The sequence below is a fragment of the Meles meles genome, chromosome 12 (genome assembly GCF_922984935.1).
Source record: "Meles meles chromosome 12, mMelMel3.1 paternal haplotype, whole genome shotgun sequence".
Taxonomy (NCBI): Eukaryota; Metazoa; Chordata; class Mammalia; order Carnivora; family Mustelidae; genus Meles; species Meles meles.
This window is the reverse complement of record NC_060077.1, coordinates 95,732,194-95,750,863: the sequence shown is the minus strand read 5'-3', so window position 1 is coordinate 95,750,863 and position 18,670 is coordinate 95,732,194. Positions and strand designations below refer to the sequence as shown.

The window sequence follows — 18,670 nt, the reverse complement described above, 5'->3', positions numbered from 1 at the left end:
TCAATTCGTCCCAAATTAACGTGCCTACCAGTTTTTTAAAAAACCCAATTTTGAAAAATGACTTTCATTGGACAGAAATGGAAGCATCGAACCGAGCCCCCGCGTGCATCACGTGGAACCACGGGGAGGTCAGTGAGCAGGAGGGCACCTCCTCGTTCCCTGGGCTCCCTCCTGGGGACGGCCAGGCCGCGGGGGCCAGGCACACAGGTGCGTGAGCACGGGGAAGGCCTCCACGCCCGCGTGTGAGGAAGGCGGTGAGGGGAGGAGCATGCACAGGTCAACCTGATGAGGGTCCTAGGTCGGCCGAACCCAGCGAAGTGGCTCCGTGGAAGGCAGGGAGAGGCTAACAGTATTTTAAAACCCGTGAATTATCATTGAAAGTGACACAGAGACTCACAATGTTACACACCTTCATGACCCTGAAAGCCCCGAACACGCTGATGTGTATCACCTGACGTAACAACACACGAGGAACTTTGTTTACCGCGTCCTGGAGGACGGAAGCCGCCTGGGGCCGCGTGAGCACCCGCGAGTCTGCGGGGCGGGGGCGGGAACAAAACGTGTGCGCCGGTGGTGACCCTGGGCTCTGCCGAACTCACCTCACAGTGGACAGAAGAACCGCCCGGACCGACCCAGTTCCCAGCGTGCGCGTGAAGCTGGGCACGTCTGCAGCCGGGCCTTCCACACGGCCACGAGACACCCCTGAATACCAATGAGCTTTTGTTTTCTTCGGCACACAGCATGGGAGACCTCGTGCGAAGCGCTGTCACATCCACGGTGACTCCACACACCTTAGTGTCCAGAACGGAACAGCGTGTAGGACTCGGGGCTCCGCCACGACGCCAAGGCTACCCCGGCAGAAAGGGAACCTGACTTTCATGGTGCTGCTCCGGAGACTCCAAGCTTCTTACGAGAACGGACACAGTACGTACATCAGGGTCTCATGAAGCTCAGAGAGCAGCTCCTCTCAGGGAGGCTTCACAGTTTTATAAATTTTGTTTTCTGCAGAATTCTATTTAGCCCTTTTAGTACCTCAATTAAATGGCACCTAAGTTTCCCGAAATCAAAATTATGTAAGAAGTACAACTTAAAAGGGTTTTCTGGTTATGTCATCCTCATGAAGTAAAGCAGAATTAATTAAAATACTAGGCTATATTAAAGAATGTAATTTAAAATAATTCAACCGGGGTGCCTGGGTGGTTCAGTGGGTTAAGCCTCTGCCTTCGTCTCAGGTCATGATCTCAGGGTCCTGGGATCGAGCCCCACATCGGGCTCTCTGCTCCGCAGGGAGCCTGCTTCCTCCTCTCTCTCTCTCTGCCTGCCTCTCTGCCTACTTGTGATCTCTGCCTGTCAAATAAATAAATTAATTAAAAAAAAAGATACTATGCGTTAATTCCTATTAGAACAAGCACCAAGCTCACCCGTTAAGTGTGCCCAAGTGAACAGTTCCCTGAAAAATCATTTAACATATTATTATGATAAAAAAATATTACTTCTCAGATTCTCATAATTAAAGAACTTCCTGTAGACACTTTTTGTCTGAAGCACAGCAAACCGCAGCTTCTAATTTACGGTGGGCTGCGGTCATGGGGCAGTTCACAAATATGACAATGAATAACAATACTTCGTTCAACGTTCTCAGTACCAACAGTTTTACGCGTGTGTCAAAAGTAAGCATCGGACACCTGCGCCGTTCCTACCAAGAATAAACCACTGTCTCCTCCGGTTTGTAAAGCACGGAGTGCAGTGACAGAGGACCCCAGGGAAAGGCCCTGCCCCATCGCCGGCTCACTCTGGGCGAGCACCCGCCGTTTCTCGGTGCCGCTGCCGTGCCCGGACGGACGCCTCGCGCATTTCTCTTCTGGGAAACCGGGTATGACCGGCGCGCACTGGCCAATTCGGGTGTACGCGGTGGCGGTCTGCTGTTGGTAGGTGATGGTGCGTCCCCGGGACAAGCGCCTGCCGCCCACGCGTCACTGCGGTATGACCGGCCACACTCCCCACGCTGGGCTCTGCACCCCAGGAGTCACTTCCGTTATGAGCGGAGGTTCACAGCTCTGCATCCCCCTCCGTCTCGCCCTCCCCAGGCCGCCCCCCGGCAAGCACCTGCTCGTCCCGTCTGCGTCCGCGTCTCCCGTGTTTGGTGGTCATTTAGGTGCCACACCTCCTCCTCGGACTCATTTCACCGAGCAGCACCAGGTCCTTCCTTGTCACAAACGGCTCCGTCTGGACAGCAGAGCGGCGCGTGTCTGTCTCCGGGTGCCGGCTGGCACCGTGTCCACGTCCCGGCTACTGTAGACGCGGCCGCTGCGAACGCAGGGTGGTGCGTACCTTCGTGGCCGAGAGTTTGTTTTCTTCGGATAAACACCCAGAAGTGCAAGTGCCGGGCCACAGGGTGACTCGCTTCTGGCGTCTCGGGGACCCTCCGTGCTGCTCCCCACCGCGGCGCACGAGGCTGCCCCTCTCTCTGCGCCGCCCACACCTGCCGCTCCTGCGTCGGTGAACGAGCCACTGGGACCAGCATGAGGAGACGTACCACCGTAGTTGGATTAGCGTTTCTCTCGCGATCAACGACGCCGAGGATCTTTTCACGCGTTTGTAGGTGATCTAACAGGTCTTGTTTGGAAAAATGTCTTCTCAGACCCTCTGCCAATTTTTTTTTTTTAAAAGATTTTGTTTGTTTGACAGAGAGAGATCACAAGTAGGCAGAGAGGCAGGCAGAGAGAGAGGAGGAAGCAGGCTCCCTGCTGAGCACAGAGTCCAATGCGGGACTCGATCCCGGGACCCTGAGATCATGACCTGAGCCGAAGGCAGAGGCTTTAACCCACTGAGCCACCCAGGCGCCCCTCCTCTGCCAATTTTTAAATGGGGGGCATTTTAGTTGTTTGATACTAAGTTGTCCAAGTTCTTCCCACATTTTTGGATGTTAACCCCTCACAGGACGGACGGTTTGAAAGCATCTTCTTCCGGTCGATAGGCTGCTTCTTCGTTTTGTTGGTGGTTCCCCTGCTGCGTGGAGGCTCTTTGGTCTGATGAAATCCCACCTGTGTAAGCCTATCTGTTTGTTTAGCTTTCCTGCCCCTCCCAGGGGAGGCAGATCCAAATAGATGTTGCTAAGGCGAATGTCAGAGAGTTTTCGTCTTGCATTTCCACGGTTTCTGTCTTCAGTTCCCTGCTCATCTTGTGTGGTGTGAGACAGAAGGCCCTTCATTCTCTGCACGCAGCACCACGTACTGAGGAGACGGGCTACTCTTGCCCCCGATCCCACGTCGGCTGCCCATTTATGTGCGGCGTTCTCTCCTGGGCGCTTGCTTCTGTCCCACTGGTCCGTGGGCTTGCTGTGCTGGGGCCATAGTTAAGGCTCTCTGGCTTCGCAGGCCTTCTAGGATCTAAGGCATCACCATCCCCAGAGCCTGCAGCGCCCAGCTCTGCCCACCCTTCTTCCGGGAGCGTTGTTCTACCCCGTGGACGCACAGGCTCAGTCTCCCCTTCTGCCCGGGGCCCGCACGCCTCCTGACCAGCAGCACCTGCCCCTGCAGGAGGACCACCCGACTGCCTGGCGGGCACGGCTGCGCCCTGCTGGGAAACACCGAGCGAGGCTGGCAGGGGCGTCCACAGGTGCGCAGGCGGAGGTGGGTGACACGGGCTGCCCCACACGCTGCCCCCCATCATCCTCCCTACCCTTTCTTCGCTTCCTGTCTCCTACCAACCCTCAGACGTCCCCAAGCCAGCCGCACAAGTGTGACACGGGGCTGTCCCGCTGGTGCGTGGATCCTGGGGACCACACGGCTTGTCCTGACTTGTAAGCCTTGAGAATGGCTTTTGATCTCCTGACTGGAGCGGCCTTCCCAGAATCAGGAGGCTTCGTTCTCCTCCCTCCAACGCCGTCAACGACTCCCACCATCGACACGAAGCGTCAAGGAGGTCTCTTCGCCGTCCTTGCCGGGCCCCCTCCTGCCGTGTCAGCTCGCGTGGCTCCTGCTGCCACGTGGCTTGAGACACACCGTCAACTCTCACATTCCCGGGCTTTCTAATAAATGTGGAATTCATTCACGCATTTGACAAAAAGCTCTTGCAAAGGCATCATTGTGTGTTGGGTTTTTGAGGCCGATGGGCCTGTGCAAGGCCTGTCACGCGCACCGAGGAACCTCCTGCCCCACGAGTCTGTGAACGTGGGCATGGCCACACGGCTGGTGCAGGTGCGGCCGAGAATACATGCGGTCGTGCACCAAGCGCCGGAGACACAAAGAAGAACAAGAGTCCCTTTCCTCAGGAACCCTCTTCCACTGTTGGTGGGAATGCAAGTTGGTGCAGCCACTCTGGAGAACAGTGTGCAGATTCCTCAAGAAATTAAGAATAGAGCTTCCCTATGACCCTGCAACTGCACTACTGGGTATTTACCCCAAAGATACAGATGTAGTGAAAAGAAGAGCCATCTGCACCCCAATGTTTATTGCAGCAATGGTCCCGGTCGCCAAACTGTGGAAAGAACCAAGCTGCCCTTCAGCGGATGAATGGATAAGGAAGATGTGGTCCATATACACAATGGAGTATTATGCTTCCATCAGAAAGGACGAATACCCAACTTTTGCAGCAACATGGACGGGACTGGAAGAAATTATGCTGAGTGAAATAAGTCAAGCAGAGAGAGTCAAGTATCATATGGTCTCACTTATTTGTGGAGCATAACAAAGAACATGGAGGACATGGGGAGATGGAGAGGAGAAGGAGTTGAGGGAAACTGGAAGGGGAGATGAACCATGAGAGACTATGGTGTCTGAAAAACAATCTGAGAGTTTTGGAGGGGCGGGGGATAGGGGAGTGGGTGAGCCTGGTGGTGGGTATTGAGGAGGGCACAGACTGCATGGAGCACTGGGTGTGGTGCAAAAACAATGAATTCTGGGGGTCCTGGGTGGCTCCGTGGGTTAAGTCTCTGCCTTCGGCTCAGGTCATGATCTCAGGGTCCTGGGATCGAGTCCCGCATCGGGCTCACTGCTCAGCAGGGAGCCTGCTTCCTCCTCTCTCTCTGCCTACTTGTGATCTCTGTCTATCAAATAAACAAAAATCCTTAAAAAAAAACAAAAACAAAAAAAAAAAACAATGAATTCTGGAACACTGAAGAAATAAGATAAAGTTGTATAAAGAAATCCCAATGCCCAAGTCACAGCCCCTCACCCCTGGATCAGGGTGCGAGGGAGAGCGCGCCCTGGCTCTGCAACACTGGTTCCAAGCAATGTGCGAGGGGGCGGGAAAGGGAAGGACCAGCCTCGGAGCAGTAACGGGAGTGTAAACCCGCTGTCGACTGGACCAGGGCCACGACCCCGCACAGGCCGAGCTCCCTGAGGGCTGCTTGACCTGCTCCTTCCAGATGCATTTCCACGATCACGTCAACTGTGCCGTGTGTACGAGAATTCCGTTTACTTCACACGCGGTGTCTGGACCACTTTCCTGCTCCCCACTGGCCACGGAAAAAGGAAACACACGATCACTGCTGTGCGAAGAAGGCAACACAACACCGCTGTCCAACAAGCAATTCCACGTGACACAACGCGCGAGAAAGCCGTCCCTAGCCACGGCCGGCCTGTCTGGGCGACGACGTGGGCGCACCGCACTCACAAACCCCAGACGGCACGTGAACGGGGGCGAATGCACGTTTGCCATGAAGCCACCCAGTCGGCGCGACGTGGGAATGGAAAGGGCTTCGGAGCAAACCAGGACAAGGAGACCCACGTCCCTCAGCTGCACCCGTGTCCCACGCAGCGGACCACGAGCCCCCGAGGGAACCCGCAGGGTCACCTTCCCGAAGACAAAGACACGAACAAGCATGTGCGCCGGCCACGCCTCTGTGCTTCACGCACACACGGACCCTGCCAGGCCATCGACCTCTGCTGCCCAACCGCGAGACTGCAGGTGAGCCTCAGGTGCGCGGGCTCCCGTACGGCATCAAGTACAGCACTGAGCCACCGTGTCGTTTTATCAGAATCCGCCTCGGCACCTGATTCAGCCGTTGGATGTGGCGCCTGCGTGCTTCTGGGCTCCGCAGACACTCCGGGCCCTGGCAGGGCCGCCTCTTCCCGTGCGGGCGGTCAGGGTCCGCGCCCAAGAACCCCGTGGCCGGAGGGCAGCGACAGGCCCGTGGGTGAGGCCTCACTTCAGCGCCGCCGCTCCCGGATTCCTGGGGACCGACACTGGCGTTCCCAAACGCAATACTCCATGCCGACCCGATGTGCCTTTCGTTGTGGAAAATACTTGCCATCGGGACCACTGCCCCGTTCACAACCTCCAGACAGCGAACCCGGGGCTACGGGTTGACGGCGGCTGTGACGTGCTGCTTCAGCCTGGTGACGGCATCTGGAGGTCTGAGATGGAAACTCCACCTCTGCCGCTCCGTCTGCATCCTGCTGCCGCCGGAGAACTCTCCACAGGGGCGCCGAGAGCCCTCGGAACCACGGGAGGCCACAGAGCTACCGCAGACACAGGCAGCCACGCGCTAACACGGTAAATACGCCGCCACATTAAAAAATTCGGTTGAAAATAACTGAAAGTGACTTAAATCCAAACCCTCACTACTCTTTCCGGTTATGCTTATGTTTACTTCCTTATTATTTGGGGTTTTGTTCATAAAGGTCACACTGAGGCAGGCACCTCAAAGTTCTTCATTCTGCTGCTTAATGGAGCCAAAGCGAATGCAACAGAAACACACTTAGAGGGGCTTCTGAAAACAGCAGTTTAAACAAATGATCATTTTAGGTGTTACGTTTAGGTCCGTGATCCATCTGGAGCCAGTTTTCATGTGTGGCGTGAGGTAGGGGTCCCCGTCCATTCTTGTGCACGTGGACATCCTGCCCTCGCTGCGTCCGTTGAAGAGGCTGGTCCTCCCCAGTGTACAGTGGCCCCTTGTAGGAAAACAGTCGGCTGTGCTCGGCTTTAGTTCCTCCCAGCACATCGTCTTGGCGCCCTTGCTGGGTGCCTCGTCTGAGGGTACGGATATGGACTGTCTGCACTCTGCAGGCGACCCTCTCCATCTGGAGGTCAGTCCTCACACCAGCACCGTCCTGTCTTGATTTCTGAAGCCTGGAGCAGGTTCTGGGATGAGGAACTGTGGGGTCCTCCCATTTGGTCCTTTCCCAAGATTATCTACACCACTCTGGGGCCCTTCTGCATTCCCACAGGAATTTTAGGGTCAGCGAAGAAGGCCGCTGGGGTGTGGAGAGGGACCGTGTAGTCTTACGGCCACCTTAACACTGTTAAGTACTGATTCGACTTGCTGGTGCCGTTGTGAATGGAATGATGTTCACAATTCTGCCGTCGGGGAGTCTGTTGCTGGCGTTAGGAAATACAACGCAGTTTGGTACACGCCTCTTGCATCTTAAACCTTTCTAGATTCAGTTACTGATTCCAAGCGATTTCTGGAGGACTCCTTAGGACGTTCCGTGTGAGACCGTGTCGCACACAACTGGATTCACGCCCTTTAGTGCGGACGCCTCCTCCTCTTCTTGCCTACCTGCCCTGGCTAGAACCTTGCTCACGGCAGCACTGATCCTAACAGAGAGACAAGGCAGAAACCACATTAATGTCCTTCAATGGAGGACAGAGAAATGAGATGTGGTCTACCCGCATGCAGGAGTATCACCCACGATAGAAGCAGCGAGGTACCGAGACCCACGACGATGCGGGCGGACCCGGAAAGTGTCCACTGAGTGAACGGAACCAGACACAGAAGGCCACACGGCGTGTGCTTGCTCTCATGGGAGAAGTCAGCACAGGTGGACCTACTGAGGCACGAGGTTGACCAGGGGTCACCGAGGGCCGAGCAAGGGCAGGGCAGCAAGGCGGCCGCTGCTGACACTGAGCGCTGCGGCGGCTGAGCCCAACGCTGGCACCTGCCCTGGCAGCCGGCCGGCCGCGTCAAGCGCTGTGCCTGGTACCGTCGTCCTAGTTGCTGAACATCATGTTTTACGGAGGCTGTAACAGACACGTTCCAACAAATGACGACCATTTCATCCAATAAACAGTGGAATTTCCAGCTCTCTTCTTACGCACTTGCATCCGCCAGGTTCAAGATACTGAAACATCCGCGGGGACACGCCTTTACGCGGGGGCGCGAATCACACCTTGACACAGCGGGATGAGTCCTGGGAGCATCCTCCAAGTTTCAACGATGTTCCTATTTCAGCAGACCCTGCAGAACGCTGAGCAGGAATGCCAGGGCTGGTGTGAGACTCTCCACGCCGCCTGCACAGCAGGGTTAAACCAGTTACTAAGGTTAAACTAGTTACTGAAAGAGTCAGTAATGCAAAATTATTTTCAAGCCTTAAACAATTTTCATGATTTCAAGCAGCTGACAGGTTGTACAACTTCTGTCATCTTCATGCAACAGCCGTCAGTATGTCCCAAGTCGGAAGCTACGTGAACAGGATGGGCTGACGCAGGCAGGCAGACGCCAGGAAGGCTTCCCCGTGACCTGGGCACTATGAGTGCGCCACGGACAGACAGGAAAGGTCCTTGGACAAGAGGCGTGTTTGTGATTCCTGCAGAAAGAAAATGCCGTAGCTCCTTAAAGCCGCGTGCTCCAGAGCACAGTGAGCAGAGCAGGCAGAGAGGAGCTCAGTCTTTGATGAGAAAATCCCGCAGGCGCCCCTCTTGGGGCGGCGGCGGAAGGGCCACCAGCAGGCAGAGGCAGTGGTTCTGGAGATGCAGCAGCCACGCTTTCCGATGTACCGTTCCCGGCACCGGCCTGGCCGCGGCCCCGCGCTGTAGGAGCCCGGGCACGGAGGCCACCGGGAACTCTGCCAAGGGAACTCTGCCTGCGCCGACCGCAGACGCCCATGCAGGTTCCGGGTGGGGACCTTCCCCAGGTGAGGGTCACATGGGATCAACGGTGCCCCAAGCACAAAGCCACTGGGGCTTTACAGGGCAGGAATGAGGACCGGAAACAACTTCTAGCTGCGGAGTGTGCTAGGAGTCTTCCGAGCGCGTGCCCACACTCAGTTTGGGGTCCGCGTTCCATGTGCTGTAAACGAGGCTTTCTCAGAAGGCGGCGAGTCCCAGGACGATGGGCGTCTGTTCACCACCGCCTGCGTCAAGTGTCTCCGCCAGTGTGAACGGCCAAGCACATGCCAAGCACGTGCCCCAGTCAAGCGCCATGCCAGCCCGACCCTGCAAGTGTGTCCGCACCCGAGGCTCGGCCACCGTGCTCAGGCAGGAGAGGCTGCACCCACCCCACGCACAAGACCCCCGAGCCCGCCCCAGCTCGTCCCGGGAGAGATGCGCCGCCGTGGACACAGCACGTCCCGGTGCAGAGGGGGCGGTCTCAGAGGCCATCGCGACCCGGGAGCAAACGGCCTGGCAGAGCCTGGGAACAGGCACAACAGTCACAGTGCGCGCCCTGAACACCCTGCTGCTTCAGGCGTGGTCTGGCATGCTTTGTTCTGTGGGAACATAAACAAAGGAATGCGCGGCTCCCGTTACAGGCTGCGGAGTTCGGTGTTAAAATCCGTGAGTTCTCCGCAGCACGGCTCTCCAAGCACGTCGTCGTCACGGCAGCCTGTGCGAGCAGCAGGCCCCCCGCCGGCCTGGGACAGACGGCCTGTCCCCGCACACCAGCGCGGTGCGTCCACGGTCCAGGTCAGCGTCCAGTGCTCTGGACCCCCGCAGTTAGCAGACGTCTGCTCGTGTGGGGGGAGCGACTCACGTCTCACGCACCGCTGGCCACACACGTCACCACAGCGACGTCACTAATTTCAGATCTTCCCGGAAACCTGCACCCAGCAAACCTGATCGCACCGCACTGCTCTCTCGTGCACGAGAAGGGACCTCTACGCCGGCACGGACACTTCATCTTCTCTTCTGCTGGGGCAAGCGCGAGGCAGCGAGATGGACGCTTCCTGCCAGAGAGCGCACCGGTGGGGCACAGCCCGGTCACCATCCCGCCAAGGGCCGCCTCACGGTTCTGCCAGCCGTGGAAGGCTCCCCAGCCGGCGGCTCACTCCCAACCGCCTCAGCAGGTGGTGTCTGCCGGCGGTCTCTGCCCCGAGTTCTCCCCCCACCCCCAACTGCCCCCGTCACACCCTCCACGACGTGGAGCTCACCACGGAGACCGCCGAACCCTGACCAACCCTGGGGGACCAGAGGACCTGGATTCTTCATAGGACAAAAATAAGGAATAAAAGCGAGAGCAGTCAGCGCAGTTCCTGGGATACGACGCTTCCCAGGGGGCCCCGGATCTGCGGCTGCACCGGCCCCTCGCGGCGGACGGCAGGTGAGTGGGAACGTGGCCCTCACGGCCTACTGCGCAGCGCCGGCCACGCCTAGGAGCACCCACGGCCGCTTGGGGGCTTGGAGGTTTGCTCGAGGCCACACGCGGCTCAGAGGTGGGGGCTCAGCCCGGTCGTGCTGGCGGCCTCCACCTGACTGTGCGAGAAGCTGGTTCTCAGGGAGTCGAGTGAGGAGGGCACTGAGTCCTCCTATGTGCTTGCAGTGACGTGACCACTACACAAGTCATCCTCGACGGCCTCCACCGGCGACTCGGCCGGTGTGGCCTTTACAAGCCGCCCCGGCAGCACTCCCTGCAGAGCGCAGCCGACCCGCAGACACGGTGCCCGCCGCCGCACAGCCCCAGGCCGAGGACACACCGGGCTGTCGTGGCGAGGGCGCACCAGGTGCACTCGGGGAGCGGCGTTCACCTTGTGATTTTACTGAGAAACATTCCGAAAAAGTTCGAGACCAAAATTTTTAAAATACTAAAAACATTTAAGACTCCACGTGGCTGCAACACTAGGATGTGGAGACGGGAGGTCCCTCCAATGACCTCTGGCACAAAAAAGCCTTTTGGAAAATGAAATGCGTAAGATTTTCTCTCACTCATATATTTTATATTAATTTTCTGTAATTCTTTCTAAATCTCAGAAACCCAGATTGTTTTTGCTTTGTCGACACAGCAGAGTGAGACATGGGGAAAATGGGCTTTACTTTATGACTCGGGGCAAAACCACTCACCCCCGTCCCGGATGGAACTGGAATTCAGGGAAATGCGGGGAGCTAGAGGTGGTCCCGTCAGCATGTAAAGTGCGAAATGCAAAGGCAGCGTCTCAGGAGAAACACCGTCACGAGTTGTCCCTCCCTCACTGGCATCGCACACGGAGACACACGGGGGCAGGAGACACTGGTTTCTCCTCACGGGCACCATGCGCTCGGCGACGTACTCCTGTTTGTAAACTGACGTGAGAGCAGGCGTCACACGGGCGTGTTACGTGCGGACTTCAGTGGCCGTCTGGTGGCCGTCTGGTGCAGACACGACAGCCGACGGCGCCTGCTCGCAGACAAGCGCGCCGCGCAGCCCGAACCGGGGCAGGAAGGCGGGACGGCCCCAGACATTTTGGCTCCGCAGTAAACTGTGAGGTTGTCATGGACCATTCCGCGACTGACGTGTTGGACGATAATCGCGTTTCTGATGTTACGTTCAGTTGGGTCGCGTGGTCCGAGACGACGCCGTGAACATCCGTGTGTTTGTCTCCCGCTCGGATGCGCACGCGTCCCCTTGGGGACGGGAGCCGGGGAGGGGGCCCCCGTGGACCGAGGCTGCCGAGGCTCTTCTGCCGGCGCGGAGCAGTGGCCGCCGGGGAACAGGGCCAATGACGGTGCCGACAAGGTCCGGGGCGGTGTGCGCCTCAGGCAGGCAGGACCTGCCCACGTGGGGTGCCACGCGGAGATGCCATCCCGTCACTCAGCAAAGCCTCAGGTCCTCCAATGGGAAGAGGCGCGTTCATACAGCCTCCACACGTTTGCATGCACTGACTTCCAACGACTTGACACGGTTCGCTGCGATTCTAAACGGCCTTTTGGGAAGTAAACGCCCGCACTGCCGCTGCTGCGTGGAAATGCGGTTTAATCCTGAAGCGGACTTCAGAGGCGGGACCTAGCCCCTGTAACCCAGGCCTCTCCTCAGGGATCCTCTGGGCTTCGGAGCGAGCGTGCACTCGTGCGCTCCCGGGCGCGGTGGGCTTGTCGAGCTGCGGGCGCCTCCGCGCGTCCTCCGCTGCTGGCGCGCACGGTCCGGCCTGCCCAGTGCGGGGCGGGTGCAGCTCGGCTCCTGCGGCCGGTGGGCGGCCCTCCCCAGACCCGCGTGCCGTAAGCGCCGCGATTCTGCAGGACCCTCTTCTCTGGGGTCCCCCGAGGACTTTGGGTTTGCTTCACTCCAGCTTCTGACAGAACAATCCCACTAGCCCCGAGAAATAACCCGCCTCTGCGGAGGCACTTCCGCTTGCCCTCCGCGCTGTCAGACGGTTTTTCTCCGAATCTTTTCCTGTCAGCTCGGTGAGGCTGGGAAGGGAGAAACCTGAAGGCGTTTTCATAGTCTCCCTCCCTGAGTCCGAGCCCCCCGTTGACCAGACTTCTCCCGGCTCACGAGCATCACCTTACCACCTCGTGGGGACATGGACAGTCCCCAACATGCCACAGTGACCAACCCCGACCACAACCAAATGCCGCTGGGGTGCCCAGCTGGCTCTGTGGGAGCGCGTGACACCTGATCTCAGGGTTGTGGGTTCAAACACCCCATCAGCAACCGCGATTACTTCAATGAGAAATTAAAAACTCACTTTAAATTAAAAAACAAAACAAAACAAAATGCTTCCAGCAACTGGATACTGACTGGACTGTAGTACATCACTTCATCGTGACAGCAGGCTCTGGGCAAACCCGCATCTTCGTGCGGGCCCGCAGCCCGTCTGGTGGCTTACGTCCTCTCTCACGCTCCTGTCAGGTCCGATCATTCTCACGCACGTACTTCCCTCCCCTCTCGTCTACGCCCACGTCCCACACGCGCGCGTGACACCGTGAGCGGGGCCTCTGCCCTTCGGGCTGCTCGACACGTAGGGAGCTGCCCTGTTGCTGACCCAGGACCTGCCGCTTGGCTGGCTCTGACTCCCGGCAGGTGATTCCCCTGGTTCGTTTTTCATCTGCGAATACGTGCCCCTTCTCTCGCGCACAGAGCTTGTCGCGATTTCTTGTTGTACGGCAACGGCCGGATTAAAACGTGCGAAGCGATCGTGTCGTTGGATCTGTTTCCTGACTGTGGTGACTTTTAATAAAGTGCTTTTCTGGCACTTTATTAAAAATAATGTTGAGGGGCACCTGGGTGGCTCAGTGGGTTGGGCCTCGGTCTTCTGATCAGGTCATGATCTCAGGGTCCTGGGATGGAGCCCCGCATCGGGCTCTCTGCTCCGCGGGGAGCCTGCTTCCCCCCGCCCCCGCCTGCTTGTGTTCTCTGTCTGTCGAATACATAAATAAAATCTTTAAAAAAAACTAAAGTTGAACTGCACGGAGACCTATCTCTCCGTCACACAAACTCTCAGGTGTAGCTCACCACGCGTCACAGGAAGTGTTCTTCAAGACGCAAGCTCGCCTGAGAGGGAGCACACGTGAGAAAGGGCGAGCAGAGCAAGACCCCATGCTGAGCGGACACGGGGCTCGATGTCGTGACCATGAGATCATGACCTGAGCTGAAATCAAGCGTCGACACTCAACGGACTGAGCCCAGGAATCACCGGGCATTTAAGCCCCGGAGGGAGAATTCAGGGAGGCTCTAGCCTGTGGGGTCCGTTTATGTTTTATTCAGAATGTTCCGGACGGACAAGGATTCTCTGATGAAGCAAGCAAGAAATGAAATAAGGACAAACAAAATTTGGGGCACGGACCTGAAGGTGCCGGTGAGGCTCTCGAGGCGTGCATTACTGTGCAACACCCAACGCACACGTCTCGCCCCACCCCTCACCCCTCACCCCCACCGGCTCAGAGGCCTCGTACTGTAACACACAGGCAAGCGGCCTTTGCTCTCAGGAGCCGCCGCTAATCCGGCAAGGGGGCGGCGGCAGGACTAAAGCATACGCGCGTCATCTACGGCTTCCGAACCGCACCTCCGGCAGCCGACGATGCGTGCTTACTCACGCTGAAGGCGAGCTGCGTGCTGGTGTCAGCAGAGTCGGGAGAGCCCTGATCCCAACGACTTCACTGCGTCGCTCCACACGCGCGTGCACGCACACACACGCACGCACGCGTCCCGGGGTGGCCTGCACTGGACGCTGGCCGTGCACACAAAGGCCGCGCGAGGCAGCCGCGGTACCTGTTTTATCCGTGAGCAAGTACACCAGGCGCCCCAGCTCCTCGGGGATGGTGCTGGTCCGCACGACCGTGCCGGGGATGCTCTCGTCCTTCATGATCATCCAGCCGTACGCGGCTTTGCCCATGTCCAAGTTCACACGCAAACTGTCAAAGAAAAGCCATCACAGTCGTTAGTGGGGCCCAAACCCACGCGACACATTCATGCTCATGCTTTCCCCACACACGTTATCTTTAGCCTCATGTGAACCCAGTAGGAGATACTAGATTTCAGACTTTAAAGCAAATGGATTTGTTGAGACTTCAGCCAACAAACCTTCTAGGCCTCACACCATGTCAGCGATGGCACGCAGGCCCCTCCCGGTGCCCTGGCGGAGCACGCGGAGGCAAACGCTGGAGAAGGGGGCGTGCAGAAGTATCCCCGCTCACGGGACAGATGGTGCATGCGTCAGGGCATCGGGTGGCGTCCCACTCGCGACAGGAACCTGGACTGCATCGTGACCTTCCCCTGCTCGTTTCACGAGAACAAACAGGACACATCCCGACGACGACACGCTGGCAGGAGGATTGGGCCCCCAGAAAGCCAGGTTCCGGGCCAGGGCGGTGGCGTGGCCCGAGCAGGGCGCACTGGGGCAGAGCGGCAGGGGGTGGGATCAGAGTCAGCGGGGGCAGGGCGCGGTGCAGAGCCCGGGTTTCACCATCGCAGTGACCCACAGCATGTACAAGGGGCTCCCGTGCGGCCCCCGCGGCGCTGGCTGCCTGCTCTGCTCCCCCGTCCCAGTCAGAGCCCCAGTTTGGCTCCCGCTCACAGTCGACGGAAGGCCATGCAGACATGCTTCCAATTCTAGAAAACAATCTGTGGCAGTTCGACTTTGTCAAGAGGACAGCAGATGCGCGACGTGGGGCACCGACTGACACTCAGCCGTTCGGACCAGCATGGCGACTCGCACGGGCTGCCCACAGGGAAACGCACCCTGGAGAGGAAGCGCGGACGACTCCGAGTCAGCGGGGAGAGTCGAGTCTGCAGGTAAGTCCGAGGACGCAAACTAGTCACAGTGAGCTCCCACCTCAGAGATCCTCAGCTCTGCAGCTAGAAAGAAGAGACCTAAGCCGCAAGCGCACGGACCTCGTAGACCAGCATCGCCGCGTCCCAGCTCCGTACTGTCCCACTCCAGCCGGCCACCACGCCACGAGGGAGGACAGACGCTGCAGGACGGCACCGCGCGGAACACGGCAGCTCGGCCTTGCGGGCGGCCTGGTCCCGGGTCGGCTGGGCACCAGGCACAGTGGGGCGGGGCCGGCTGTGAAACCCAGGGGAGCGCTAGCACGGGGCACCGGCTTGTGTGTGCGACTCTGTGGCGCGGTGCGCGCTCTGTGGGGCTGCGGTGAGGTGCCCAGAGCGGCCACGGGCAGAAGGCGCGGAGAAGCAGAAGGCGTGTGGGTCTGCGGGAGGGAAAACAGCATCTCCCCAGACCCATCCGTGACTCAGGCGCCGCTTGCCAGGCAGACCCCCTGAACCAGGGCAGGAGAGGGAGAGGCTCCGTGGGCAGGGGTGGAGGCAGGCGGGCTGGGGGCCGCAGGGCGGGCTGGTGCGGCTGGCACGGCAGCTCTGCAGGCTCGGAGGCCAACGCAGAGGAGGAACAGGACCTTCTCCTGAGGACTCCGGTCACAGTTTCGGAAAGTGCCGGCCTGCCTCCGCTACCCCAGGCACAAGGACCACCCTGGTCGGGGGCGTGCAGGGAGTGTTCCCGAGCTCGCAGGGTGCCCTGGGCCTGGGGCAGACTGGACGCCCAAGCAGCGCCGTGGGTTCTCCGAGGGGCTCTCCCCGCCAGCGCGGGCACTGCTCAGGAAACCGCTGCTTCTGTTGCGCAGCGGCAAGCACTCCTTTCTCCAACGGCTGTGTCACCAACAAGCGCCAGCGGAGTGTGTCCCGCGGACGGCACCGACCCTCAGGGCTGCTGAACAAGAGAAGGGGGTAACCCTCAAGGAGAAACACAGCACGGGCGAGTTCTGTTTTCACAGCGAGAACGTGTCTTCGACCAAGACGAACGCCTCACAGGAAGCAGAAGCCTAGGCTTACACGCGTCCTGTACTTTGGGCAAGTGTTCGCACAACTTGCTTTTCAATGTTAAGAATCTCTAGAAGCTCAAACGTCACGCAGTAAGTTGACAGAGTAATGATAACTCTCGCCACTTGTGAGTAATGTTCCTACAGAGCTTTACAACTTAGACTTCTGGTCGACGAGCGAAGTACTTCACGGTCACATGACTTACGAACAAAACATCAGGCCTGACATTTTGACAATCACAGACGTGGTTTATGTGGTAACGGATACCGGTTATTTTCTGCTCACTTTACGGCTAACCGACCAGCGACGGTTTTGTTATCAAGAGATCCATTCCGCATCAAGTGGAAAAGCTGTCTGCCATTTCAGACCGTCACGTGCACTGGAAGGCGACTGCGACCCACACTGTCACATGAGGAAACCGAACCGGAGCCCCCGGACCCTGCAGACGGCCAGGAGCGTCGAGAAGGGGCACCACAGCCCAGCGTGAGGCTGGCTGGGCAGCAGGTGCCTCATGTGGGCTCGCTCCTGACCGAACAGTCCTGCCAGGCCTCCCCTCACTGCAGGGAGATGTGTGAGGGGGAACCGGACGAACGTGAGGCCCGACCCCGTCGGGTCGCATGCCGCCTGCCGCACGTCGACTGTCCTGTGGGGGCTGCGGGGGTGGCACTCAGGCCCTGGCCAGGCTACGGCCAGGCACAGGCCTGCGGCGCTCCTCGGGGACACGGCCACCCAAAAGGGCCTGCATGCACTCTGCCTGCCCGATACTTGTGTTTGGGTCTTAACATGAGCAAAAGTCATTTTAATGAGAAGTTCTACAAAAGTAATCAAAACTTTTTCCTGTAAACCATCATCTATGGGAAATGGCACAGATGCCGTTTTATCTGAATTTCCCCCAGTTTTCCTTCTGTAACATCCTGAACCTCTCTTTTGGGGTGCAGAGCCCGACGTGGGACCTGAACCGACGGCCCCGTGATCAAGACCCGAGCTGAGACAGAGAGTTGGACGACCACTGAGTAAGCCATCCGGGAGCCCGTCCACCTCTTTCTGACACTCTGTGGATGGCAAGGGACAGCACCCAGGTCCTCGCTGGCTGAACTCCCAATGCTGTGCATGTGGAGGGCGACTGTCTCTGCGAGGAGCTCGGACCCCCATCCCGGGCTTCACACCGTGGCCTACAGACGATCTTCCCTCGGACTCAGCACTAACCCCTCTAAAGGAGCGTACGATGGTGGGTAACACTCCCACCTCCCCCTCTTCCGGCGCCAAACCAAATCCGACAGACACGTGTACTGTTCCTTGAGGAGGAGGAGACTCCACGTGGCGGCGGTGGATGGCGGCACCCGCCCCCACCTGAGCAGGGACTGCAGAGACACTCCAAGCTCACTTTCCCGCCCGTTTCCTGTATCTCAGTCACCAGCTCCCGCCCACTCAGCCCCCCAGTTCTCCGATCCCTCTTTCGAGGCTCCGTCGGGAAGCAGCACGGCTAGCTGCGTTTCACAGGGTAAGGGTAGGTATGAGTTACACTGATTCTTCAGCTGCAGAGCTGCTAGCTCTCTGATCTTGGACAAACGGCACAGTGGGTCTCTCTGAGCCTCGGTCACGGCACCTGTAAAGTGCCAACGACCGGCAAGGTCGCCGCGGGGACTGGCACGAGGGCATACGGGAGGGTTCCTGAATCAAGTCGCCGGAGCAGATGATCTCAACAGTCAGAAAAGATTTTACACAGGACACGGGCCCTGAGCTAAAACGGAGCGGACAGGGGTGCACCACTCGGGGAAGGCAGGTCATCAGCGAGGCCCCAGAGCTCAGCTGGCACAGACGGCCTGTCAGCGGAAGGAAGGGACATACACACCAAACACATCGAGCGTCCGTGGGAACTGCGACCCCCTGTGCACACAAAGATACACGGAACAGACAGCCCTGGGTCCTAAGAAACAGAAAATCTGCTATGGTATGAGTGTAGTTGAAACCGGTATATGCAAACCTTTAGGTCATGTTAGTCAGTCTCTGAACAGGCGTGGGAGACGGGAGATCTGAAATAAAGGAGAAGTGAAGTTCCAGACCAACCGAAGCAAAGAAGTCACGGTGCGACACGGAGACTCAGCTGTGCAGGGGCCAACGGGACGCCACGGAGCACACCAGGACCTGGGGCTTCCCGGAGGGCTCTGAGAACACGCCCTCACTCCGAGCCACACTCAGGGAGACCGGGGCACACCCAGGATGGTCCTCAGGGAGACCCACCTTTGTGCCTTCCATCCAGGGTGACGGTACCCCAACCCCTCGGCACCCTCAATCAAGTAGGAACCACAGGGTATCGGGGTGCGGCAACAAGGTCAGACTTGTTTCAGTGTTTCCCTACGGGGGCGGGGGGGGGGGCACGTGAAATACCGCACACGCGGGAGACTTTCCAAGGCTGGAAAAGCTCAGCTCAGCTCCACCCAAAGGCGACAGTGACAGGGTCCTCAGTGAAAGTTGGGCAGAGGA

At 58.5% G+C, this 18,670-nt stretch overlaps 1 protein-coding gene across 6 annotated transcripts in view; it reads right to left on the bottom strand.

The window, feature by feature from the left end:
• The window catches only part of ATP9B (ATPase phospholipid transporting 9B (putative)), a 221,155-nt gene that overhangs the window by 42,615 nt on the left and 159,870 nt on the right, over positions 1–18,670 (bottom strand). For all 6 annotated transcript variants that reach the window (XM_046025851.1, XM_046025854.1, XM_046025852.1 and 3 more), the window contains one exon: positions 14,123–14,265. In XM_046025851.1, coding sequence (XP_045881807.1) covers positions 14,123–14,265 — 143 coding nt within the window. The remainder of the gene's footprint in view (positions 1–14,122; positions 14,266–18,670) is intronic.